General features: G+C 39.0%; 2 protein-coding genes across 2 annotated transcripts; both read left to right on the top strand.

Moving 5' to 3' along the window:
* Positions 1-616: 616 nt before the first annotated feature.
* LOC114135458 (titin homolog) lies at positions 617-24,602 on the top strand (the record flags this gene model as incomplete). The annotated part of the gene is made up of 10 exons (XM_028002765.1): positions 617-734; positions 5,465-7,010; positions 9,186-10,986; positions 20,453-20,556; positions 21,596-21,689; positions 21,832-21,970; positions 22,081-22,202; positions 22,292-22,491; positions 22,625-22,680; positions 23,589-24,602. Coding segments are annotated over 9 exons (4,170 nt in total), but the record flags the coding sequence as incomplete, so codon positions are not given.
* Positions 24,603-25,534: 932 nt separating this feature from the next.
* Positions 25,535-27,532, top strand: LOC114135252 (beta-crystallin B3-like). Its single transcript, XM_028002358.1, has 6 exons — positions 25,535-25,959; positions 26,158-26,239; positions 26,322-26,437; positions 26,540-26,672; positions 26,748-26,890; positions 27,050-27,532. Exons 2-6 carry the CDS (start codon positions 26,165-26,167, stop codon positions 27,336-27,338), a joined length of 756 nt encoding a protein of 251 aa, XP_027858159.1. The 5' UTR covers positions 25,535-25,959; positions 26,158-26,164; the 3' UTR covers positions 27,339-27,532.
* Positions 27,533-27,578: the final 46 nt, after the last annotated feature.

Below are 27,578 nucleotides of genomic sequence, written 5' to 3'. Positions count from 1 at the left end.
ATGTTTCACTTGAGTGACACATTCAAATGCATTAAACTATAAACTAGACTTAGCCGCTTTTTTTATTCGGCTTTATTTTATGTTTTGTTTTCTAGTTGAGAAGACATGACAAACTACACATTGTTGGTATTGCACAAAATGTACATTTCAGAAATGTTTGCTCTTTTCTATTTTTTAATAGTGTATAACAATGTTATCAAGCATAATATCTCAATCAGAACACTTCATCAGTCATAGTGGCCATTGTGTGATTATAAATGTAACAGAGAAAATATTGTCGGGAGATTTACTAACTTTTATAGCTCTTTTTTGAGTGTGTTCAGTAATAGTTCGCACTTTTAGAGGCTACTTTCCTTTTAGCTTCCCCCATTAAGTCCACACAAACAACTGGGACGCCTCCAATTAAAAACGTAGGGCTAAAGAGCCAGGGGAGACAGTAACGAGGTGACCGCACTTTTATTTTGAAGATAGAACACCCCACTTCCGGGTTCGCATCGCTTTCCCTGCGCACCTTGACTTCAGAGACGCTCGAGCTGAGACTGGCTGCGGGGCGGAGGGAGTGTCCGCTGCTGGGTGGAGGTGTAGCTGCAGGCTGACGTCTTCATACTGTGAATGACTTGAAAGAAGACAAACAAAAAACACAGTCAAACAACAGCGCTTACGGAAAACAGAGGAACAATTTCGTCCCTTAACTTCATCCTGCGTTGAATTGTATGACCGCGTGAAGACACGAGGTAAAGCAAACTTTGTTATTCTGAATCATGTAGTGATGTCTTGTTGAATGAGCATTGCCCCACTGACAGGTGCGCACCTTTGGTTGTATTTAGCTTAAATCCGGTTGTATTGACTGTGTTTTTGAGGTTCCACTCGGCTGACTCGATTGAATGAAAGTTAAATAGATTTTTCTCACGTTTTGGAGGACACCGCTGGTTCAACGACTGTCAGTTCATTAGTTTTAATTAGTAACTTATAAGCAACCTGTAATAAGACAGCAACAATGGCTATTTAGTAACTTAATGCAAACCGTAACCTAAACGTATGAGTGAGACTGAGTCCTAAACAAAGTGCACTTTGGGCTCTCACACAGAAACGTAAACATGGAAAACTAAAACAGCCTGGGCACCACAGCCTTGGCAGGGTGACAGCCACCGAAGACAAACAAAGATAAAGCAATGTAAAGGCCTGCCAGCAAGAGAGGCAGCTGCAGAGGGCTTTCCACTGAGAAATCCATTAAATCAACTCTACAGCAGCTTTATCTGTCTGACGGTGTTTGTTGCCTAGGAATTCAAGTGTAAGGAAAATTAATGAGGTGGGAGAAACAAACAGGGCACATTATTCTTATTTATCCCCAGTGTGTGATGTGCACAGCTTTATCCCAGGCTGATCCCATTACACAATGTTATGCACACCCATAGTTGTAGCAACTTAAAGCATAATATGACAAGCAGGAACTCCCTCACTGCACATGCACACTATTGTTTGGGATCAAAACAGCCCGGGTAATCCAGAGCATTTTTTTTGCAGATGTTACAAAGTGGCAACGTGAAGCTAACGTGGATTTACCGGTTTGTGCAAAACGTCCTACAGGCCCGACCAGATGCTGGGTACAATGCGCTGTGGTATTTAGTGTAACAGATTTGGAAACGGCACTGTTATCACTTTCACATGGTGTTCTTCAAATCTGATCCTTTCCGAAGCGCTCCAGTGTCAATCGCAGGGCGGTTGGTGTACCATGTCAGTACTCTCGGTTCTGTGTGAGATGTAGACGTTCTGTGTTTTGTACAGTAAGGTTCGAGTTATGACTCATACGGCCTGCTTGCTCCAGCCTCTGACAGTCACTCTTGTGTAACGACTTTGAATCTCTTTGAGTCTTATGAGGAAAAGTCAACCAACCTCACCAGTTATCAAAAACGCCTTACCTTTTCTTATCAATAAGATTCAGTTGATCTAAAGATATATACAGTATATACCTTACAGTAACAAATATGATGCAGAATATTAATAAACTGATGTTTACCCGGTGCTGGAGACATACAGTATATTGAATCTGAATCACAATGTCAGCATATGCAACAGTGGATTCCTTGGATGCAGTATTTTATTAGCTTCAATATTTCAAGTGCAATACCTTATTAATACTAAGACAGTCAAAGGGAATTTCTCTACCACTATCTGATATAGTGGTAGAGATATACCAGGTTCAACTGGTTGCTATTCTAAAAGCTCATGAAAGTAAAGAATAAAATAGTTAATTGTTATTGACATGTATGACATCTTTTCTCTACAGCCTTCTTCGGGCTTTATTTTATTTTATTTGGGTTTTTTTTTTTACTTTGTTTGAATTAAGGTCATTTCACATCTTTTATTCTTTATCAGTAGACACCTGAATATTTTGGGTGAAAGCTGGCTGGACTTTAGGACTTTTCATGACTTCGTCTATTCATAACTTCTTCAGGAGTTACATTTCTTCAGTTACATCTGAAGAAAAGTAACTCCCGATCATGGTGGTGCCTCCAACATATTTCACTATGTGTCCCTATGGGCATAATGTTCTGCTTGGTTTCCAATAATTATCTAAGCACTATGTGTTCAGACACTCTGTACCAGTAGTACTTCCGGTGAAACTTGTTATTTAATAGCCGTTGCACAGCTACAATCTTGACATAGTGGTCATTGTTTTTAACATGTCCATTGCTTGGGAACAAAGTCTTGTTCTTTCTTTCTTCCTCTCGTTCTGTGACATTCAGAAGTCAAACTCAGAAAACAAACCAGCCAATCATTGAGGACTGGATTTTTGGACAATGTGGGAGTCCTTCCGAAGGTCTTCCTCTTCGACAACAGGGGATCGCACAGATGTGACTAAAATGTTTTTTTGAACTTAAACACTGTCTGCAAAGGTCACGTTTGCATACTGAATAAAAGCATTTGTTATAATAATTGTCATTAAACCTAATGGGGCGTATTTATGAATTATTCTGACTGAAGGAAAGAGTCCTACGCAGCTGCAAGTGGCTTTATGAACAGAATGCTACAACAACAGCTTGGAAAGACAAGAAAACAAAATAATGAGAGACTAGCATCATGTTATTAGAATGACGCATAATGTTGGGTGAAGTAAGGATTTCATTTAATTAAAATGTTAATTAGATAAGTGATATGGGCTTGTTTTTAATCCCGATAATTTGTTGTATTTGTTAATGATAAATAGCATAGCAACACAAATATTGTTCTAGAAGAGCACCTTTTACCAAACAAGCTACATCATGATAACAGTTGCATCACATCGATACATTTTATCAGCAAACACACAATAATTGCCTTTAATCATATTTTTAAATATACATCAATATTTTTGATGCACTCAGAGTACCAACAGAGGAAAATAAGTAACTCCAACAACAAATTTTCGGCACTTACAAACATCATCAATTAGTGTTTTGTGTCATCAAGATAAATTCAAATTATTATCACAATAAAAAACATATATGACAATAAATGATATGACAATTTTAGTTCTGTATTTTTTACTCTTCAGCTAAGTCAGCTGAAGAGTATTTTGACAAGAACAAAATTTAAGTATCAGGTCTGGTTCCCTCCAAACTGGTGTCTGTTTCTATTTTTTCCCCAAAGCATGATATGTAAAAATGGAAAAACTGAAGAACTGCTTTCTTTTTCCATTAATAGCTAATTTAATATGTCTGGATATAAACTGAGTCTCTATCAAACACGATTTTTCTATCGTAATGCAGAACACAATGTTATCAGTTGATAAAAAAATTGCTACTCATCTTCCTGTTTAGAGTAAATAAACATCTGATAGTACCTGTGTATTTACTATATATAGAGTGTGATTATGTGATTAGCACAGGAACACAACACAGAGTAAATTACACATTATGATTGCAAACAGAAGACATAATTCTGAGTGTGACCGAATTACCAGTCTTCAAAAGCTGCTTGCAGCAATCAGTGATGGATCACAGTTTATCTATCAGGTATTTCTGATGGAAGTTTCCAGTAATGAGGGTTTTTTTTTTTTTGCTTTGAGAAAAACTAAAAAGCTTATCGAAACCTAAATAGCATCCAAATTGAAAACGAGATTAGCGTGGGACGTAGGCCCTGACAGTTGAGTGTTTGTTCAGAGTGATTGATGTGTTTCACTTTATCCCTTCGGTAGAAATGTGCTTTTAAAAAAATCCAGACAGACCAGCCTCGTTCTGTCCTCTTAGTTGCAACATAACCTGCTGGTTTTGTTTTAACTGAGTATAATAAAGATTTTCATTGTAATCCATTGCCCCATGCTGTTTGAATTTTTTCACGTTATAACCACAAACTCCAATCTGTTTTATTTGGATGTTATTTGATTTGATCAACACAAAGTAGAGCAAAACGGTGAAGTGAAAGGTGAATGATTTTCCATAACGGAACTTTGAAAAGTATGTTGTGCATTTGCATTCCATGTATGTATTTGTATGCAGGGCATAGGTTTTCGTGGTGACAAAGTTGGTATCATGTTGCCTTTCAGCAAGAACATTCTAGGTTCAAATCCTGGCCGGTGGACGTTCTGCGTGGAGTTTGCATGTTCTTCTGTTGCATGTATGGGTTCTCCCATAGTCCAAAAACATGCATGTTTGGTTAATTGGTCTCTCCAAACTGCCCTTACATCTGAGTGTATGCATTCTTGTGGATGTGCATATATTTTGTAATGGACTGGTGACCAGTCTAGACTGTACAGTGCCTATCCCTGCGAAGGTTAAAGGAAGATAATGGCTAGACATATACAAATCCATACTGGATGCATACCTGTTTGAGTGAATAAATAGACTACCAGGAAACCTAGCAGACAAATCAGGGTTGAAGTTGAGGAGAATTTGAAAGCAGAGCTAATATGTAAAGCGATATGCCAAGCTTTGAACATCCCACAGGGCACTGCTCAATCCATCACTCAAAAATAGAAAGAGCCAGCATATCAAGAAATAGTTGTCCACCTAAGCTGATAGACTGGGGAATAATCAAAGAAAGAAGTAAACAGAATCTGGAGGGGGCTGCAAGCCATTTTGCGTGTTTGTCTATCAACAGACTTAACACCGCACATCATCCTTTAATCATCAATCCACTACTTAAACATGGTGGTGTCCCCATCATGATCTGGGGAGGGTTAAGGTTAGAGAGAAGGTAGCTGGTCAAACTTCTTAGGAAGATGGATGGCGATAAATACAAGGTAGTCCTGAATATTGATACCACACTTTTCAGATTTTTATTTGTAAAACATTTTGAAAACTATGCATAATATCCCTTTCACTTCACATTTACACACTAATTTACATTGGTAATCACATAGAACCACAACAAAATACATAAAAAATTATAGTTGTCTGGTAACAAAATACAGAAAAGGTGTGAATATTCTCAGAAGCCACTGTGGATTGCTGAAAGTTAACTCTTCTTTCTCTTTTTTTGTCAGGTACATCAACTATGGATACGACTATTGAGGCCGCCCAGAGCGGAGACCTGCCTACAAAGCCATCTCTGCCTCCCAAACCCAGTTTCACTCCCAAACCATTCTCTCTGCAAAAAAACAGCACAATTCGCTCCATCAAAGCTCCAAAGACTGTTTCCAAAACCGCTCCTACACCTACGTCAGAAACAAGTCAGACCAAAAACTTAGAGACAAAAAGTTCCCCGACCACCACTGTAACTACCCCTGCTAAAAAACTGCCTCAACCCATCAGTTCTCCAGAAACTGCTCTCAAAACCGCTCCTACAGCTAAGCCAGAAACAAGTCAGACCGAAAAATCAGAGACAAAAAGTCCCTTGACCACTACCTTGACCATCCCTACTGAGGAACTGTCTCAGCCTATCAGTTCTTCAGAGACTGCTCCCAAAACTGCTCCTACACTTAAGTCTGAAACAAATCAGATAAAAAAAACAGAAACAATAACTCCCACAACCACCAAAGTGAGCATCCCTACTGAGGAACTGTCTCAGCCTATCAGTTCTCCAGAGACTGCTCTCAAAACTGCTCCTACAGCTGAGCCAGAAACAAGTCAGACCAAAAAATCAGAGACAAGAAGTCCCCAGACCACTGCTGTGACCTTCCCTACAGAGGAACTGTCTCAACCCATCAGTTCTTTAGAGACTGTTCCCAAAACAGCCCCTACACTTAAGTCTGAAACAAATCAGATTGAACAATCAGAGACAGAAAATCCTACTGCTGTGACCATCCCTGCTAAAAAACTGCCTCAACCCACTTCAGCCTCAGCTACCAAACCACAGTCTGCAAGTGTGCTGCCTAAATCTCAACCAGAAGCATCGAAAACAAGTGAAGCACTTCAACAGATTGAGAACCGTCTTGGTTCTGAGACAGCTGCTCTGGATCCAGCCACCGAAACAACTCCAACTAAAGAGGAACCCAAGTCAGAACCGGCGCAGAAGGACACCATCCAAACAAACCACAAACCACCCACCATTGCTGTTGCTAGCTCAGAGCAGAAAGATGGAGAGGAGAAGCAAAGTGACACTCCAGTTTCTGTCAGCCAAAATATGGAAGAGTCAAGCAGCAACGGTTCCTCCACAAACGATTCATTTTACCAGCGGGGAAGCGTAAGGAAGCGTCTGCCTAAGACGCTCACCTCAAAGTTTGAGTCAGGCGGGATCCCTTTGCCCCGTCAGTCTTTCAGGGCCATTCCCAAACCCATCACCAAAGACGAAACCAATAAACCAGAATCTTCTGACACGCAGCATGTTCACGCAACACCAGAGCCTGCGATCAAAGAGAGTGATACTGATCCAGTGGATTTTACCAGCGGGAACAGCATTAAGAAGAGAATCAGTCTCCTGTTTGACTCTGTGTCAAAGACGGAGGTCAGGACCAAGAGAGACGAGCCAGAAATAACAAATGGGATCGGAGGTGTGAAGGAGCAGATCAAAAACTGGGCGTCAGAAACAGTCCCAGAGGATCAGAAGGTCGAGACGAGTCCTCAGGCTGCAGACGGAGTTTGCTCCAAGGGGTGAGTGAGACCTTCAGCTCTCTCTTCACTGGGTTTGGGTGCAAGACCAGACATGAAATACCTCCTACTGGTGCAATCAAGCAAGACGTTTATGTCAAAGTGTTGACATAGTCAGAGCAATCAGCTGTCATTAGTCGCACTAGAAACATCATATTTGATTAATGACTGTCATTTAAAATCATAAATCAGTCTGAGTTCAACCCACTTAATAGAATCAGTCATATAAAAATATTTTGACTTTAATCTCTCATTTTTGTCAGTTAGCTTTTAGTCAAGCATTATTGCAGGAGGAAAAGGCAAACTGTTGTCTGTCACTGGTTTTCTTAGGAAATCTAAAGTGTAGCATAGAGGTAACTGTGAAAGCTGTTTGAGTTTTCTTTTTTCATTTTGTTACTGTGAACACCGAGAGGAGAGCGCAAGTCTGGAACTGTTTTGACTGGAGAGTTTGAGAAGTTCTCCTTTTTCAGCTGGGATGTGTCAAGACATTACAAAGGGTGTATTCACCATATACTGCAGCTCTCCTTCATTTCATTTCTTTGTTTATGTTAGCAGACAAGATACATTTTTTTACATACATAGAGAAAAAAGGGGGAAACAATTGCTCAAAGGGAGTTGGATAAAGTGAAACTTTTATCCTCTGTATCCCCAGTGTGTCCCAGTTTCTCTCCTTAGTTTCCTAATGTTGGATAGGAACCATCTAATATCTAATCTAATCAAATCAAACGCTGCAAGTCAGGTCGTCGCACCTCCAAATTAAACTTTGAGTCCACACAAAGAAGAAGCATGAAAAAAGCTGCATTGAAGTTTTTTTAATATGTCCCCTCTTTCAGCTAGATTAGTGTATTTACTTATATTTTCTAATAATCAATATTCTCAGCTGTTATCCTAAATTATATCTGCAGCATATTGTTTGACTTGTTAACATTAATCACACAAAATAGAGTTTAATGAGTTCTTTATTAGAATCATTTCTTTTTGACTGAAAACCGAGGTCGAAGTGAAATATCTTAAAAAGAAATAGCATAGTTTTTCAGGTGACTCACTTTCCTCATGGCAGCTTCCTTCACTGTAACTCTTGAGCCTTTCATGGTGTGATACTGGGCTATTTTTCTTTAACTTCCTGCATTCTTCTAAAGTTTCGAGTGAACCAGGAATAACTTGTTCAGTTTCCTGTAACTACTCTGGGACATTCAAAGATGTTTTGCATTGCTTTTCAGTCACATAGCATGACATGAAAGCTTTCAGACACAGCTAATACAGTTCCAATCTATCTATCTATCTATCTATCTATCTATCTATCTATCTATCTATCTATCTATCTATCTATCTATCTATCTATCTATCTATCTATCTATCTATCTATCTATCTATCTATCTATCTATCTATCTATCTATCTATCTATCTATCTATCTATCTATCTATCTATCTATCTATCTATCTATCTATCTATCTATCTATCCATCCATCCATCCATCCATCCATCCATCCATCCATCCATCCATCCATCCATCCATCCATCCATCCATCCATCCATCCATCCATCCATCCATCCATCCATCCATCCATCCATCCATCCATCCATCCATCCATCCATCCAACCATACATACATACATACATACATACATACATATATACATAGACCTTTCCAAAGGTCACCATGTGTGGAACATTGAACCACCAGGTCTTCGTAGTGTGAGATTTTATTTTACAAGAGGCACAGCTTACACATTATGTATGCCAATTTTAAATCAATACATATATGCTGACTTGGGTCACACACAATATACGGTAAAGTAAAATAAAACAGATTTCAGAAGGGCACTTTTTTTGTTTAAAAGAAACAGGGCAGGTGGTCTAGTAATTCCTAGTTTCTACCTTTCATCTTGGATTTTGTCTGTCCATTGTTGATGTGAATCTCCAACCAGCCTGTTTGCACCATAAGCTGATTAATATTGGCTGTCACATCACTGGACATAAATGCTATCCCTCCAATTTCCGACCTCTTTTTCTTAATTGTCTTCACCGTAGTTTTGTGTGGTTAAGAGGTGCATCATGGTCCAAAATGGTGCTTTATTGTTTGCGAATGTGTTTAGAATGGGGACAGAATGGGATTTGTGAATCACTGTACTTATTAACACACACTAAATGCCAATGATTCATGTCTCTTCGGCAGGTTGACACCGGAAACACCAAGAGTGGAAGTTCCTGCAGTGGAAGAGACACCCACCCAGCCAGTGGACTCACGTTCAACAGTATCCTCATCCACAGGGAGTCAAATTGAACCACCAAAGGAGGAACCATTCAAAGATAAACCCTTAGAGAATGCAACAGAGACTCCAGCAGAGACTGACAAATCAAAGGAAGATGATGTCCAGGTGCAGAGCAACCACATGGCTGCTGCTGATGAGAAAAACTTGGCTGAACTGAAGAGGAAGAAGATGAAGAATCGTCGCTCTGTACGCTTCGGAACTGTGGTGGCAGATGACGGTACACCTCCAGTGGTGCTGGGCCCGGAGCCTGAATCCAGTGAAGATGAAAAACAAGAAGAGAATGCTGAGGTTGAAAGCAAGGGAAAAGGGGAGGACAGCGTTTCGATGCCCGTCTACAGAAGAGTCGGCATACTCCAGAGGAAGGACGACGAGACCCAAAGTCAAGAAACTCTGAAGCACCAGCAGGAGGAGGAGGAGAGTGAACATCCAAGATCTAAGATGGAAGAAGAGTTAAAACAAATAAAAGATGAAGAAGCAAGGGAGAAAGAGAAGGCAAGAGAGGATGAATTGGAGAGAAAACGGTTAGAGGAAGAAAGAAGAGAAATAGAAAGACTTAGAGAACAGGTTGAAAAAGAAAGGCAAATTGAGCTGCTGAGACAAAAACAGGTAGAGGAGGAAAGAGAGAGGGAAAGAGTGAGGCTGGAGGAAGAGCAGAAGATAGAGGCAAGAATGAGGGAAGAAAGAGAGAGACAGTGGCAGAAAGATGAGGAGGAACGACTGAAATTGGAAGAAGAAAAAAGACAGAAGGAAAAGGAGGAGAGAAAAAGAAGAGAACTTGAGGAGCAAAGACAGAAGGAGCTGAAAGATGAAGAGGAAAGACTAAAATTGGAAGAAGATCAAAGACAGAAGGAAAAGGAGGAGAGAAGAAAATATGAGCAAAGATTGATGGAGCTGGAGAGGATGAGAAAGGAAGAAGAGGAGAAACTCAGACAAGAAGAGCTGGAAAAAGAAAAGTTAAGACAGGAGCTGGAGAGGGAGCAAGTCAGAAGGCAGGAAGAGAAGGAGAGGCTGAGACAGGAGGATGAGGAGAGAAAAAGGAGAGAGCTGGAGAGGAAGATGCAGCAAGAAAAAGAGAAAGAGGAGGAGAGGAAGAGAAAAGAGGAAATAAAGTTACAGATGGAGAAAGAAAGGGCAGGAGAGCTGAAGAAAAAGATGGAAGAGAGTCAACCAAGAACAGAGGAGAATGACAAAAGAGAGGAAAAGCTAATCAATTTTGATGCAGAAGAGCCTCCAGCTTCCCCCTCTTCACACATCTCAAAGAACACAGAGGGCCTCAGCGATGTCGCTTATGATGACTTCTCGATCCAGAACCCTGTGCTCGACGTAGACTTTGATGACTTTTCTGTCAAACCCAGGAGACGGACTTTCCAGCCTAGGCGGGAAACTGCTCCCATCAGCAGCGACTGGAGAGTTGAACCTCTGAGGAAAGACAACCTACTGGTGTCCTTCAACAGCAAACCTCAAGAAGCTCAGCAAGAAAATGAACCAAAGCAACCAGAAACACTGTTGGCTCCCACCCCAGCCCCAGAGAGCCCAGAGGAAGACAAGGTTAAGAGGTTGTTGGCAGAGTTTGGTGTGAAGGAAGAGGCAGATGAAGAGGCAGAGAACCCGGTGGTGGACCAGCCTGTAGAGATGAAGGAGGATCAGGAGATGGAGAATGGGGCAGAAATGAAAAACAAGGGTGAAGAAAAGGACAACAAAGAGGTAAATAGAAAGTTCTATCTCATTTAAATCCCTGGCATATTAATTTGTACAACCAGGTCCAGGAAAATTCACACACAGACACTCACATTTTGTTGATCTGCTTATAGACAGTAGTCATACTTGCAGTCAGTGCGTAAATTTGTTGTTACCCCTGGTAACTATTTGCAAAAACCCTTAAGTTTTGCTTTTACTGCAAGAACATAATATCGCACTGAAAAATTTTGAAAATCTTATTTTTAAATAAGTTTTTAAATATTGTTTAACTTGTAGCACAACGGTTGGTGTCCCTAACAATCCTTTTTACTAAGGCTCTTCTTATACGCACTCTACTTTTTATTTAGTGTTCTGGTATAAATGTGATGGGGCACTATTAATTCTCATTTATTTTTACTGCTGGTACAGTGGTATCTTGGGGGGTCAGCAAGTCTCCATAGTAACCATTACACACCATCTACATCCCATCCAACAGTAATAGACAGATGTATGGGAGGTAGAAGACATTTATTTATCATACCATATCAAAAGTAAACATGTAAAGATTACTCGTCTCTGCTAGAACTTATGGTGGAACCATTTGCTTTGACCAGATGAGAAGACGATGAAGCATCTCAATCACTCCAGATGGGTTGGTGGTGCCCTCTGCCATACAATTATATGACCCAAATCCAGACACAGGGTATGTTGAAGAGACGATATGATAGGAAAGGGCCCTGGACTCTGGATGATCTAAAAACAGTGACCATAGATCCATAGACTAAAGTGTCGTTCTAATGGCAAAGATGGATAACATAAGGCATTAACAGCATGGGTATTAATAGCTGTGCCACTGAGGATTTTGTACAAAACAATTATTTCTAAAAACTAGATTTTGTTTTTCTCACTGAGCGCATAAACTCAGATCAAAGACTTAATTTGTTTCTTTTTGAGCTTATGTAACTCCAGTAAAAAAAATCAGCTTATTTCAAGGCCTATGCATTGTTAGAAAGGGTGCCTACAAATGTGTTTGTGTATAAATCTATGCATATGATCTCTATATGCAGGGTGTTTATAACCAGTGCATAATCTTAGTTTTAGCTCTTTAAGTGTGTTCGATTTAATTTTCATCAATAGCTCTTTTGTTTCCCAGTTCAAAGCAGTAATTTCCAAATGCACAGAAACAGCCTAGAGCTCTTGGACAAACGGAGAGTCGCCTCACATCTGTTTAACCTCTAGAAAAGATCATCCTATAGATTTAAGATCTGTCAAGCAGTATCAGCTTTTCTTAAACTTCCACAAAACTGCTGCAGAATCTAAAAAAGGTTCCCGGCCTACACCATGATTAATCGTTCAATTATGAAGAGAGGGCGAGGTTGAAAGCAGAGATCGGAGTGAGCGAGCAGATGTGGTTGTTTCACCACTGAATTATGTCTTTCTGGCAGTGACACACACCTTTACCTGCTCAAACACTGCCATTCCTGTAGCGCAAGAATAAATACTTGTTATACTTGCTTGAGAGTGACGGAGCTAAAGAACCTGTAACATCCAAGGCATGTGCCTGTTTGTACTTTTTAAGGTTAAGTTCAGGGATCAGAACTAGTCATGCTCTATGGTTTTGGTAAGTCTCTAGGAACTGAATACAGATAAGTGGAATTTACCCTGAGGAGACGAGTTTGTGTCAAAGTGTAAGTGTGACTGAAAATGGAAGCTGTGTGGCAAGAAATTGTATCTTTTCTGTAGACTTTGTTTTTGTAAATGGAAAATATGATGGGAGTCAAAGTTGGGTGGGAATTTCAGTACTTCAAATAATTGTGAGTCATTACTGAGTATCTACAGACTCTTGAAAGTGAACTCACACCCATGAAAAAACAATAATGGATTTAAAACGAAACCTTTTTTTTTACATACAGGCATATTCAGTAAATAAAAATGTTACTGAAAAGTTTCCTTCATTTGAGTAACTCCATCACTAAGTGAAACACACATTTTATGTGTTCAAATGACGTTCAAACTCAGATGTCAAACATTAAATGAACTTCCTGCTATTCACACTGACCGATGTTTTCAAGCCTTTATTTCTGGTAAATATAGGGATTTAGATGGAATATTACATCAGACCAATAAAAAAGCATTTTAATACTGAAATGTATGACTAATTAAAAGTATGTTTAACATCTGCAAGATTACTTGCAAAGGTACTTTTTAATCTTAACAAACGAGACTCATCGAAATGAGGCTCAGAAATGTTTGAAAATTTTATATTTGCAATTCAACTGAAAAGTTGGCAATTCAAAAATGAAACAGACGAAATCTGCAGGGATTTCTAACAAGTATTCTTCTTCAGATGAAACCATGAAATCATAAATTGTATCAAATACCAGTGAGTTTTTTAGCATCACAGCGAGTCCTAACATATTTCAAAATGCAAAATCCACATAATTAAAGGGTGTGCACATTTATGCAGTAATTGTTTTCCTTTTGGCAATTCGTTTTAGTTGACTTGTACAAGATAAGTGTTCCTATCTTACAAAAACCCATAATTTAGCAGGAGTGAAGACACTTTTAGGAGCCAATCTATATTTCTGCAAAAATTGGATTATTGTTCCTTTTGTTACATTTACTTAATGAATTAGTAGAAGAATGAAATGAAAATAAATAAAATCACCATGTGTGATATTTCAGATGAAAATGTAGTCTATTGGATATAGCTTTCCTGTTTATCTTTGTCTCTTTTTTCTTGTTTTTTTCTCTTAAAATATGTTAAATTTGTAGATATTTGTCCCACAGGTGTGATTTTGATCTTCTCATTTACTTCCTTTCACATGAAGTGAGCGTACACAACTGTTTATGTCTCCCAATACTGATTGTTATACGATTTCAGAACTGAATTAATCTCCCAGAAGTGTTAGCGCATGTGAAATATGCTGCTGAGCCAGCTCAGTAGTTAGCAGCTAATAACATTTAGATTGATTGTAATGTAGTAAGCAGGCATCATATTACCACGGCTGAGAGCCTGATTGGAAATAGATCAGCTCAAACCATTTACTACACTATTAAACACATCATTACATGGGATGCATGATGAAAAATGTTTGGTATTTTCCCAAAGTAAAATAAGTTTGTGTTGCTAAGATGAATGGAAAATTTGTCTTTTCTATTCAGATATGAACCATAATGTACTTGTCTAATATTTCTCTCTCAGCAAATAAGCATATGTCGGTTTTTCAACAAGAAAATATTACTTGTTAATCTGCAAACACAGCTTATTTAATTAACAACCTAACTTCAGCCATGCCAACAAACACATGACTGTTGAAATCTGTTGAGCCTGAACCAGGAAGTTTTCCTCCTTTTAGAAGTAAAAATGTTTACATCCTGTTTTTCTGTTACTGATGTCTGTCTTATCCAAAACTCTTTTATGTTGGAGATCAGTCAGTTGAAAATGGAGATTATTTTTGATAACTGTGACCAATCAGAGGTTAATTTTTTTTCATAGCCAATAAACCGTAACTGAAATAAAATTTGTCTGGATCCACAAATAGAGCTCAGCATGTGGCTATGTAGGGAATATCAGATAAGAAAAAGTTTTAGCATAAAGCTAAAGTTTATATAGGTTGCATTTTGTAAGTGTGCAAATAGAAAATGTAATAGTTACAAATACCTTTGATCACTCTTTTTCTTGAAAAAGAGCAGGCAGCAACTTGAATCAGTTGCAGTTGTGTATTAGCAAACAGTTGTAAGTATTGCGGTATGCCAAGGCTTCAGAAACATTCGGTTCTTACAGCTCAATAGAAGCTTTTAATAGGATGTAAGTTTTTTCAGGCTGTAAGGAATTTAAAGTAATTCAGTGCTTCCCCTGCCCCACCCATTGCTGCACACTACCAGTCAGCTGGAAAAATAATCCCCTGCATAGCTCTTCTCACAGGCTAAAATTCAGTATTCAGTATTCAAAATTTATTCCAAATTTTGCTTAAGCTTATATGCTAGAATAAAAATAACAATGAACAAAAGTCTCCGATAACAATATTTCAACCATAAATAGCAGGGTAAATAATTTAGCAAACTGTTCTAAATTAAAATAAATATATTATTTTGTATTTATGTTTAAAATGGTAGTATTTTGACTTCAGGTTATTGTGTCTCCTGCAAAGTTGTAGGTAATAAGGCAATATCAGAGGGACTGAAATGAGCCAGTCAAGAGAGATTACTTTAGCACCTGTTTGCACATGCAACATATTTGCAGAAGTGATGAAACACCAAACCCAGGAGCTCTGAACTGTGTGTCATTGTGTCACTGCTTTAATAAACAAACTATAAAACACCTAATTTACATGTCCACCATTACTGTGCATTGCATATATCCACCTGTATAGAGCCTTTGACTGAGTTGCTTTGGTCATCTCACGCAATTATTGTTTCCACCACAGAGTGGCGCTACTGCACTTGGAAATTATACGTCCTTCTTCTGGGCCACATAAATTCTGACATATTTTCTATTATTCTGCAGTGCTTTGCATTCTAAGAACTTAACTGCGTGACTTAAAATACAAGGATGAATCCTTTTTATGCTGCAGTATTAAACTCTGGACAACAATATAGAGAAGTTAGTTTGTAGCAGACTGGGTAATATTAATTTTACTGGGCAAACACAAAGGAAGCAGCCAACCGTGCATCCCTATTCAGGATAATGACATAAAGACAGGTAGATAGACGGATAGCTGGATTTTATGATAAGAAGGTGTTGTGTGTTCTCATTTGGATTTGTATAACAAGGGAGCATGTCAGAATGACCATACATGGTGTTCCTTCATGCTCTCATTCTCTCCGTCCGTCTCCCTTCACAATCTCTCCAACCCTCCTTTCAGACAAGAGGATGGGCTTGTGTGCAAACAAAAAACTCCACCGGGCTGCTGTCCATTCTTTCACCAACTCAGCTTTCACTCCAGCTTTCTGTTCTCTTTCCCTCTCACAAAGACCCGGTTCATTCGCTGGCTGCATTTACCTACAGGAAGAGAGCCCTGAAGGGAGGTGCAGAGAGCACCTCAGCACACCTACTTTTTGTTTATTTCCCTGCCGGATTTCTCACGCCCTAGTGCAAAGCCTTGTTCTTACTTTTCTTTGAAACCATTGAGCTCTGCTGGAGGTAAGGGGATCGTCTACTGCTCGTTACTTGGCCTTGGATTGTTGGAGTAGTGGATATTTGCCATGTTGCCTTTTGGGACAATTATACTTCCAACAATTCTTGTTTTCGATGAAGAGAGAAAGAGGATAATTTGTCATATCTACTTTTTTTAACCTCCAAAGTTACAACAAATGGAAGTGTATGATGCAAACGTATTCTAGTCTCTTTTAAATTCATTACGGTTTGGCGTAATGCATTTAGGATGCCATAGCTGTTACAGGGAACAAAAGAACAGGAAACGTCAGGGACTGAGTCAAATTTTCTTTACTTCCAGCTCACTTTGTGTCTGGACGTTTGCACAAAATATGGATGAAAAGATGGGCTTAATCTTCTACCATGGAGACTTCCTGTCATTCTGAACTACCTGCAAGACCTTTTCATCTTCAACTAAATTGAGAATTATTTTTTTCTGGTGACCCCATTGCCATGGTGACCCTGTTGGTTTTGTGAGCAACCATGCAGTACTTGGGAGGAAAGCTGTCAGCAGCACAGCTGCAGGTGGCCGGCTGGATGGGCAGCGTTCGCCGGTCCCTGCAAGGAGCTCTGGAGCTGGTGTGGGGCCCCTCAGATGAGAGGCAGAAGGTGGAAGAAGAGGAGGATGTTGATGATAAAGAAGAAGAGGAAGGTGGAGATGGAGGGGGAAGGTTTCAGAGAGCCATGTCGCCCCTTCGTAGCTTCGCCAGACGTAGCCGGCGTTCCCTGCGACGCTTCTCCACCAGAAGTCGACAGTCTTTTCAGAAGAGAGCCACTGAAACCCGCTCCGTAAGAAAGAATATCAAAAATTGTTCAAACCTGCATTAGATATTTTACAAACAGACATTTATTTCCTGGCTGTTTTCATTCATGTTTAATCAGTGATGTTCAACAGCACATTTCGCTCACTCTCATTCTTCGTAAATGAAACCCCCACTTCTGTGTTAAAAAACAATCATGCAAATCCATATAGGGCGGCTACAGTTTGTTTCAGGAAGGACGCAGCTATCTGATGAAGTTGTCTGAATGTGGTATTTTATCGGTCTGCGTGTGTTATACCCTTTCTGCTTCTATGTCGTGTGCGTCACAGATAAAGCTGAGGTCAAAGACACAGCGTGATGACCTCTGACGTCTTTATCAGATGAGATTTTTATTGCTTTGCACATCTGCCTCATGTTGTTTACACTCATTTAGTTTCCTTCACTGGTTATTTTCTCCTCCGTGTAATGTGAATACAGTACTTTGCAAAAGTAAGCATACCTCGAAACCTTTTTAATATTAATTTCTTGTTAGGACCATAAACCTTTAGTGTTTTTTATTAGCATTTATATAATAAAGTAACACAAAGGTACATAAATGTGAAGTGGAAGGAAAGTGACACATAGTTTTGGATTTTTTTGCAAACTAAAACCACATTTGTGTTCTGCCGTCCTGAATGTATCTTTAGCAGGACTCCTATTCACTGTAATTACAGCTACAAGTATGTACAAGTAGGTTGTGCCAGCTTTGGAAAACATAGAGACTGACATTTTTGCTCATTCTTCTTTGCAAAGTAACTCAAGCTCAGTCAGACTTGATGTAGAGCTTCGGAGAACATCAGTTTTTTTCGTCTGGTCACAAATGGTTTTAGATCTGGACTTTGACTGTACCATTCTGACTATGAATATGATTTTACCTATTCTAAACCACACCATTTTAGCCCTGGCTGAATGTTTGGGGTTGTTTCTAACAAGACACACATAACATTGTACGAGGTCTGGTGTCATCTGGTTTCATTTATCCAAATCACCATCTTCCACATGTTTGTTGCAGCCTTTACGTGGCACATTTTCAAACAACTTGAAGACTAGTATTTTCCTTGTGCTTTATGGTAGTCCCAACACATAAAATCCTAAATGAAATACTCTGAAGTCGGTGGCTGTAACATGACAAACTGAAAAAGTTCAAGGAGTGTCAATATGTCTGTGAGGCACCAGTCACTTTTAATAAAATTGGCAGACTGAAGATGTCTGGTTATAATATTGAGGCCAGGTTTTTTTCCACTCAGGTTGCTTGTGTTTGTGACACTTATGTCCTGTTCATCTTCTCCGCTTAGCTCCAACTAGCATCTCATGCATTCTATTGAGTGCAACAACAAATTGATGCAAGTAAAGTGTATAGACACAGACTTTGCCCAGACTTGCATCCCTCCTCTGCCAGTCTCATTAGCACATACTGTCACACATAGAGGGAGCTTTTAACTTATGCGATCGCTGTGTCTACACTTGTTTAGCTGTTCTTGAGGTGGTAGAACATCACAGGTATCGAAGGCAAACATATTGTACAAGGAAATGATTTCTGCCTGTATTTAGATAATAGTAGATAAAGCCACAACAGCATTTATTGTTAATCTGTAGGGGGAAAAAAATTCTCTGGTACATAGTGTTTACTGTGTTCATTTGCAGAACTAATGGTCTATAATTACTTCAAGGAAAAGATTAATTATTTGATATTTCAACCATTGCATAGCAATGCAACATGACGGATTTAATTAAAAAGTTGCATTCTAAATACTTGCTTAATAAGGATTTTCTGCGTGAAAAACTTCATTTGTGTGAAGTATTTCCTCTAAGTGCCTACTGTATCTGCAATAGACAGCACTCAAAGTAATCTCTGTTTGGGGAATCAGGGAGAAGTTCTCATGGATTTCACAAAAAAAAAACTACCTCTACTAAAAACAATGCATATAATGGCATGGCAAGGCTACAGTCCTGTTTTTCAAAATTAGTAAAATGTTGTTAACAGCTTTGTTTCTTTTTTGACTTCACTAAGACCCTCTTCCTGACTCTGGTTGTTTCTAGTTAGCACCTGGAGGAGTGTGAGAAGACAGAGGAGATTATCTGTTTCATATCTCATATACATTAGTCATTTGTTGTGTCTTTGATCTAAGAAAATAAGGTTAAAAATCTAAAATGGCCTTAAATCAGTTACACACCACAGGTTAGATTGGCTGCTCTCAACGTCCTCGCATAATCTTTCAAAAAACTTGAACTCTCTTATTGTGTAAAACAACAAGTATTGATAATATTTGCTTTGTGTGCCAGTGGAGGCCAGCATATAGAGTGTTTATGGAAATATGTGTGTCACTGGATGCCAAATTTGTTTTTGACTATAAATGTTTTTTATATTCTTTATGTCAAGTTTTGTGACATTATTCTGCTGAAGTTAAAGTAAATATCTTAGCTATTTTTAAGCATAAACTGATTATTTGCAGAGTGTTAAAAGTGAAATAAAACAAATATCCAGTTGGCATTGCTAAAGAGCAAATTGCAGAAAAATGTAAATTCCTTACAGGACTCTGATTCTCAGTTGTACAAACTTGTCTTCCTAGCTGGTGAGCCAGATTTTACCTTCCATGAACAACTGGTGTTCCTGAAAAAAAAGGTTTTCCTTCTTTACTTTAGGAGCCTTTCTTATGATTCAGCAGGAGCTACGTTAAATGTTAGGTTAACCACTTGATGCCTTGCTAGGATGAACACAGGTTACATTACATTACAGCCCGTCCTCCTGTGTACAGCCTCTCTGATCCTGTTTGCTGCATCTGAACGCAGGCTGTGGTTATAGGAAAATCACCAAAAGCCTATTCATTCATGCTGTTATGCAGCTAGATAACAGGCTTTGTGCAAATTAACCTGCCCCGTGAGCCCTGAGCAATAAACTGACCCATGAAGACGATGACGTGAGCGCTGGTGTTTACTCGAGTGTTGCTTCGTATCCAGGTGACGGTTTCAGGAAAAACAAAAAGTGGGATGTGCCGCTTGACAGGCCATGAGGTGAGCTTAGAGGAATGCTTGCAGAGAAGTACACAGAGTAGCTTTAGTTTGGCGTGTGTGTGTGTGTGTGTGTGTGTGTGTGTACCAGTGCATTCCAGCATGAGGGCGTGACATCACAAGTGTGTGTATGTGTGGATTAGGCGTGTGTGGCTGTGAGTGTGGCTCTTGGTGTTTATTGGGGACAGCTCAGACTCTGTGACCAGCTCATTAAAAGACGTATGCTTGGCTGATCCTTAGTCTTCTTCTCTCCCCATGTAGTTAGTGCTGTTGGGTCAGCACACAGTGCATTTCCCCCTGCCTTCGTTCCCCAGAAAAAAAACTGCTAAAATTTACAGAGCGTAGAGGAGCATTTTCTGTAGAGCATAAGTAGAGTTAAATTAGAAGATATCTGCACTTTGTTAACAACAATATGCCATGGTTGAGCTTCCTCATCTTCTCTGCTGCCTACCATATTAAAAGCATCTCTTGAGTTATATTTGGTTCTGTAACATCGTGTCATTAAATTTCTGTCTCCATTTCCCAGCCACAGGTTAACAGCTACATCACAAATGATGAGGACAAACTCATTCGGACTTTGTTGCACAATGAGCAGGATGGGATTTCTGAACAAACGTCCGGCCCTGACAGGTAGATAAATAAGTTTTATTCTAAAATAAAATCATTTGTCAAATAGTATAGAATAGAATAGACTTTATTTATCCCCAAAGGTAAATTGTTTATTAGTTGACAAGCTACTCCATCCAAGTTCTTATATATATATATATATATATATATATATATATATATATATATATATATATATATACAGTATATACTGTATATATATGACACTAAAATGTCTTCCACTGTTATGGAGGCTTAGTATTAATTCGCTCCCTTGTGGTTAATTGAACACATCATTCCTTTAAGATTTTTGCTTGATAGAACAAAAGGAAATGCAAAAAATAAATTAACAAATAAATATGTTAGGCATAGAAAGTTTATCTGTATTGAACAATTGAAATACAAGGTAATTTAAAGGACTTTACAGAAAAATAAGCAGCAAAAATAAATTAAATATTGTGAAACTAATTCATTTATTAAAAGAATAATAGTAAACCTTAAACATCGCATTAAAAAGAAACAGAAAAATCCTAATCAAAAGCAAGCAAATATTTCTAATATGTGAAATGAATAGATAAAATAATAGTGGACTGTTTTGATTAGCCTGCAATAAGCAGCAGTTTTCAGTGCTGGTTTAAAGGAGGCAGCCCTGAAGCTAAAAGTGGATGCTAAAAATTAGGTTTAATTCTAGACTATAGATATGTCTGGTGTAGCTTTTAGCCTCATTGGGTGTAGTTGAGTCCTGGCCTCTATGTTTAATATAGTAATTTTGGCGGCAAAATCAATTACGTCTGTATTTTCTACAATGGACTGGAGGAAAGTTGATCACTGATAATATTAACACACACATTTTTCAAACCTTTTTTCAGTTATCGGTATTCCTGATCAGGTATTGACATGAGATCTTTACCTTTTACGAATGCAGCCTGAGGGTTGTGATGTGTTCATAAACCTGACTGGAAATGACATTGAAAGACTTTTTTTTTTTCTATGAAAAGTTGTACAAAAAGTTGCCAGAAATATTTGTGTACATTCAACCCTAAAGAGCTTTTATTCTTTTCAGTCCAACTCCTGTCCCTGACCCAGACCCTGATGCCTCTGAAGATCTGGATGATACCGATTCCCAAAGAGAGTTGGATTTAGATGCAGTCTGTGAGGTCGGTAAAAAAAAGTCATTCTAAATCTCTCTGCCATAAAGGATTTTCTTCTGCAACATACACCTTGAAGTTAGGAAAATAATGTCGTCTTTGTGTGAAATTACACCAGTATTTACTCATGTGTTTTTGTTGCTCTCCACAGAACTCTGCCCCTCTGCTTGACAACAGCTCACAAAAATCAAAAGCAGTTTTAGGAAGGAGGCTAACACGAACGCGTCCATCTCGCTCTCTCAGATTAATGTCGGCTGAAGCTGCCAGAGTACAATCGAGTGTCTGTAATGGTAATGGTTATTACATTATATCTCCTAATAGTTTGTCTTACATGAAAACTGTGATTTACTAGAAGTTTTGTTTCTCTACAGGGTTTGATTGATCTGTTCTTTGTTCTTAGATAAAAAAGACAATCAGTCAGACTCAGTAGAGGAACCACCTAAATCAAAGCCAGTTTATTCTTCTCCGCCATCTATTCAGAGGGTTCCCATGTTTCCAGGACTGAGCCCTGCAGATCTACTTGTAAGTTAACTAAAAATGTTTTCAGTTTTTTCCCTTCTTTATCAAGGCATAGACCCATACCATTATGTAAAATATGCTCAATATTTCAGATGGGACTAAAAAAGAAAACCGTTGGCGTGGCAGCTGAAGCAGAAGAGGGATCAGCAGAAGACAGAGGAGAACAAGAGACCGAAAGTCAAAATAAGAAAGTCGCTCCATCTCCATCAGAGGTCTCAGGATCTCCTCGCGTGGCGGCTCATCTCGTAGGAGCTACACGAGTGCTGCCCCCTGCAGTCAGTAAAGACGGAGGGTAAGCTCCGAGAATGACAAAAAATTTTAAAGAGGTCCACGTCTTGAAAATGAATAAACATTTGGAGAAACTGATTGAAACGCTCATTCTGTGCTATCAGCAATGTCTCATCTTTTTTGTCTCATCTTCTTAGGCTTTGGCCTAAGAAGCGGATGACTCAGCAGAATGGTGAAACTTAACCAGACATAAGTAAGTTTACTTTCACTCATCATAGACAAGAGTCACATTAATTTTTAACTTTAAAATGAACAGTTAAATTATACATACAGGCTCAAATAAATCCATACACCCTGTCAATTTTTAGGCAAATGTCCCATCAGTGCTAGCACATCAACCATGCTCTTAATTTTTCTTGTTTTTTAAGAAGCAACGACCTAGCAGCTTTTGATTAGATGTTAGATAAAACTGGACTGGGATTTATTGTGTGATTTTTGTGAAATTAAAACACAGTACATACATACATACAAAAATATAAATGTAAAAATAGTTTTAATTTGTGTTTTGGATTAGTTTTTTTTTTTTTTTGTTGGAACCCCGCTTTGTTATCAATGTTGAAACATCTAGTTGCTTACATGAAGTAAAGAAAAAAATGGCAGGTATTTATCCTTTTTTATTTTTTCACCCTCTTTATAAAATAATACATATGGCAGGAAGACAAGCCCACAGCATGATGCTGCTTCCACTATGCTAAAGAATTAGTGCAGTGCTTTGTGGTTTGGACAGCTAGCTTGAGCTTTGTCCCTCCAAAACCAGTCTCAATGTGCGTTAAAAATAATTGTCTGACTGGAAATCCTTGTTGTGTCCATGTTTCTGACATCCGACTTGAACTGAAATCCTCCGTTAAAAAATATTACGATGATGAGGAACCACCCAGTAACCACCGAGCCTATGTTGATGAGAGGAAATTCAAATGAAATTTAGACTTTTAAAAAAATCCCTTGTACCCACAACATTTCAAATAAATCATTAAAGGATGAAAATAGAGACATAATTATTGTTATTGTTTTTAGATTTGTGGGACATTTCAAGGTTTCAGTTGCATTTGAAGTTCACAGTTCTCATAGAAAATAGCAACCAATGTATTTTGTTTTCTTTAGGAGACACATCTTTCACACTCTTCAGCGGGAATTGGATCATTTCAGCTCCTTGCTGATGGCAGATATAATGATGATTGCTCCATTCTGCACTTTGAGTGCCTTACTTTGGATCTTTCCTGAGAGAAAAGAAATTGTGCTTTTTTTCTGGACACAGAGGCAACATTGACCTTTTGTATGTTATAAATGGAATATGGTGCCATGGCTGTGCGCAGAGGCTGTTGAATGTTACTGCCAAGTAAATATTTCTCCAAGCACTGTCTGAGAGCTCTGTGGATGTTTGAGTGTACTTTAGTGCAAAGCCATTCTGTGTCTTAATCTGTGAATGTGAAATCCATCATAGAGGCACTACACCTCATCAGAATACTGATTATGCTTATTACAATAAGGCACTTTTCAGTCTTTTTACCTAATCTAACATGTACCACTAACTCTCTTTACAGGAAATCTACTACTAAATCCAATGCTTTAACTGTTACGGACCCCCTCAGAAGACGTGCAGATCCAGACATAAATCCTTACACTTACTATAAACATCCTCACACAACATAGATACTAAGACACAAATGGCAAAAGCATAGAAATGTACAGAATCACTAAGTGGATGTGTGTTTTTAGTTTAAGTTGCACAGATTATTTTTATATCCTATCACAATTCTTCTCAAGGAAAGTTTGAAGCACTTTAACAAAATATTACCATATTTGCACCCATGCAATAGAATTTGAGCAATAGCGAAATCATGTTTGAATTTATTTTTGCAGAGAATTTAGTTTTTCTTGTGTTTTGTTACAACATTGTCAGTTTCACATTCTGTAGTTCTATTTCTTTCTCTGGGGACAATAACAGATTCAGGAAGTGTGTATGTTATATGTGTATGTATGTGTTCAGGATTGTAAAACTTAGAAAACCATGTGCCTTTTTTTACTACTGGAAAATTGTGACCATTTTGGTCTTCATAGTGTATGTTCAATGGAAAATTGAGGGAACTTTAATAAAAGTTTTTCTTTTCTATGAAATAGGTTTGAGTGTTCTCTTGGTGAGAGAGTACATATTTCATGTGTATTAAGAAATTGAAGCTGGGTTTGTTTTTGTTTTTTAATACTTTTTGATTTATCAATTCTAAATGATGTACATAATTCATACTAGTTTATTGATATAGTGCCAAATTAAAACAACTGTTCTTCCGCTTTACAAATAGGGTGTCACCATCTGTCCAAATTCATTTCAAAAGTTATTTCATTTCAATCCAGTCCAGTCGTACAGTCACATTACTCTAATTGTATCATAATCATAATATACAACATAAATCATCATACATGTTGTACTGTACATATGATATACAACCCACGTCATGAGCAAAACATGCGGCAGTGAAAACAAGTCTTTCATTTTTACCTGCTCCAGCAGAACCAGTCTCAGCATCAACACACATCTGCCATGTTCAATTGAGGATCAAGAGGGACCAAAAACAGCAGAGACTTGGTCCAGGACTGCAGACATAATTTTAACAATATGTTAAGTAGTGGCTCTGTCTAAAAAAATGATGGCTGCTTATATGGCTGCAGTGTTTCATGCAGCCATCTGAGACAGGATGCTTATGTTGATGGGATTTAATGGATACGTCCTAGACCAACCAACCGCATGTTCAAGGTTCTTTGTATTAACATTGGAAGCCAACGTAATGCTATCCAAAGTATGTGCCTGGCTAAGCAGTTTGTTCTTCAGATGATCGTTTCCAAATACAACAACCTCTGTCTTTTCTGAATATAAAACCAGAAAATCTGAGGTAATTCAACCTTTTATTTCTTCAGGACATGCCTGTTGTCTAATAACAAGATTGGGTGAATATAACTGAATATCGTCACCATAGCAGTTGAATTCAATCCATCCAACCATCCATCCATGTCTTAAAGGTAAAGGAAATTAAGCTGAATGATTTTGGTTGGGCTATGACAAATGCAAAAAAGAAAAAAAAAAAAGCTGGATCGATGCAATAGTGCTGAGTGAGATTTATCTGTGTTGATGCTCTTGGCTGGCGGTCAGTACATTTGCTCCTGTAGGATCATGATCAGGATGGCAGCCTGGGCAAACCTGACCAGCAGTTGCCACAGTGCCAGGGACAGAGGGCAAAGCTATTGAGATGCAATGTGATGGACACAATGGGTGCGACAGACTTGCTGTATCAACAGGCTTTTTGCTGCTGTAGCCAGAAATAAACCATAAATACCCCCACTGGCATCCACCGACCGCTCGCCAGGCCTCCACAACCACACACACCCTCAAACTGAGACAGGCAGGAGGCAAAAAGACAAGACAAAAGGAAAGACGGAGAGCGTGGCTTGTTCGGGGTGCAGTAAAGCACAAGCCATCCAGGTAAATTAATCCTTCTCATAATGCAAGTTTTACTGAATAAATATCTGAAATGATCTGCTTTTACCAAAATTTAAAGGCAATATGTGATCTTAAAATTGTAAAAGCTGTTTTGGTTTGTGCAAATTGAACCTACTGGGATCAAAGTTTTGAAACACACAAGTTGCTCTTAATTTGCCCTAAACTATGTGATTTTGCTAGAGAAAACATGACAGAACAGCAGGGAACCCCAGACCAGCTGCCTGCAGAGAAGGGCCAAGGAGGTGCTGGAGCCACATATAAGGTGCTTTCAGCACACACCATTAAATTGAATTTAGTAGCATTTGGACAACACTGTCAACCTTCACCTGTTCCTTTTTTTGAAGTTGGCTGTATTTGAGTTTGAGAACTTTCGTGGGAAAAGGGTGGAGTTGTCCGGCGAGTGTAAAGACGTGTTGGAAAAGACCCCAAGAGTTGGCTCGGTCATTGTGGAGTCAGGACCGTGAGTGACTCTCATCTGCCTTTAAATATCATTCTGTCATTTTGAGTTTGCTCATATTACAATTTGGCAGTTTTATGTAATGCGGTATGTCTGTGTTGTTAGATGGGTAGGGTTTGAATGCCTGGGTTTTGGTGGGGAGCAGTTTGTCCTCGAGAAAGGAGAGTATCCTCGGTGGAGCACCTGGACCAGTTGCCAGAGTAGCTACATCCTGAGCTCCTTCAAGCCTCTTAAAGTGGTAAGTAGCATTTAAACGTGGCTCTTTTGCGGATTTTAAGTGCAACATAAGTAAGCGTGTTCTTTCTCTCTTCAGGAAAGTGGAGATCACAAGTTGCACCTGTTTGAGAATGCAGGATTTGAAGGACGAAAGATGGAGATTGTTGATGATGACGTACCCAGCCTTTGGGCTCATGGCTTCCAAGACCGTGTGGCTAGTGCTAAGGCTATTTCTGGAACGTAAGATATACCTTCTCAGTCACAAAGAATAATGGATTTGTTCCAATGGCCTGAAGGGTAGAACTGAAAAACTGAAAGGCTTAGAGCAATAGGACAGATGTACCTGAAGAGTATTTAAGGATTTGTGATGATTTGTAATTTGCTGTTGTTCTTTTGAAGGTGGGTGGGATACACATATCCAGGCTACAGAGGGCGCCAGTACGTTTTTGAACATGGAGACTTCAAGCACTGGAATGCTTGGGGAGCCACTGCACCTCAGATCCAGTCCGTCCGACGTGTGCGGGACATGCAGTGGCATAAGAGAGGGTGTTATATTCCACCGGCCCCAGCCCCTGCCCCTGGTCCTGCTCCTGCCCCAGCTCCCGATCCTTCCCCTGCACCGCCCAACCCAAATCCCAGCCCTAATCCCCAACCCACTCCCAAACCCCAAACTCAACCCCAGCCTTAACAGCACACCACTGACAACACCCACACTGACTGAGGGAAGCTGAATGCAGCTGACCAATCCCCAGTTTCTCCTTCATGCTCCTTTTTGGGTGAGGCTTCCTGACCATGCAGTTTTGGAAAACTGGAACTGGTAATATTGAAACATGTATCTCTGCTGGAAATAAAGACTTTGGCCCTGACTTTTGGCTATATGCACATTTGTTTCATGGTACTTACTGTATGTACTGCACAGAGGACTGTT

Source organism: Xiphophorus couchianus, chromosome 20 (genome assembly GCF_001444195.1).
Source record: "Xiphophorus couchianus chromosome 20, X_couchianus-1.0, whole genome shotgun sequence".
NCBI classification, from domain to species: Eukaryota; Metazoa; Chordata; class Actinopteri; order Cyprinodontiformes; family Poeciliidae; genus Xiphophorus; species Xiphophorus couchianus.
Note: the sequence above shows the minus strand (reverse complement) of the source record. Positions and strands in the feature narration are given on the sequence as shown.

Excerpts from the sequence above, each read along its gene's own strand:
- LOC114135252 (XM_028002358.1), top strand. The coding sequence starts at position 26,165 with ATGACAGAACAGCAGGGAACCCCAGACCAGCTGCCTGCAGAGAAGGGC. Across the intron at positions 26,240-26,321 it reads GTGCTGGAGCCACATATAAG|TTGGCTGTATTTGAGTTTGA; the intron begins GTGCTTTCAGCA and ends CTTTTTTTGAAG. Across the intron at positions 26,891-27,049 it reads GCTAAGGCTATTTCTGGAAC|GTGGGTGGGATACACATATC; the intron begins GTAAGATATACC and ends GTTCTTTTGAAG.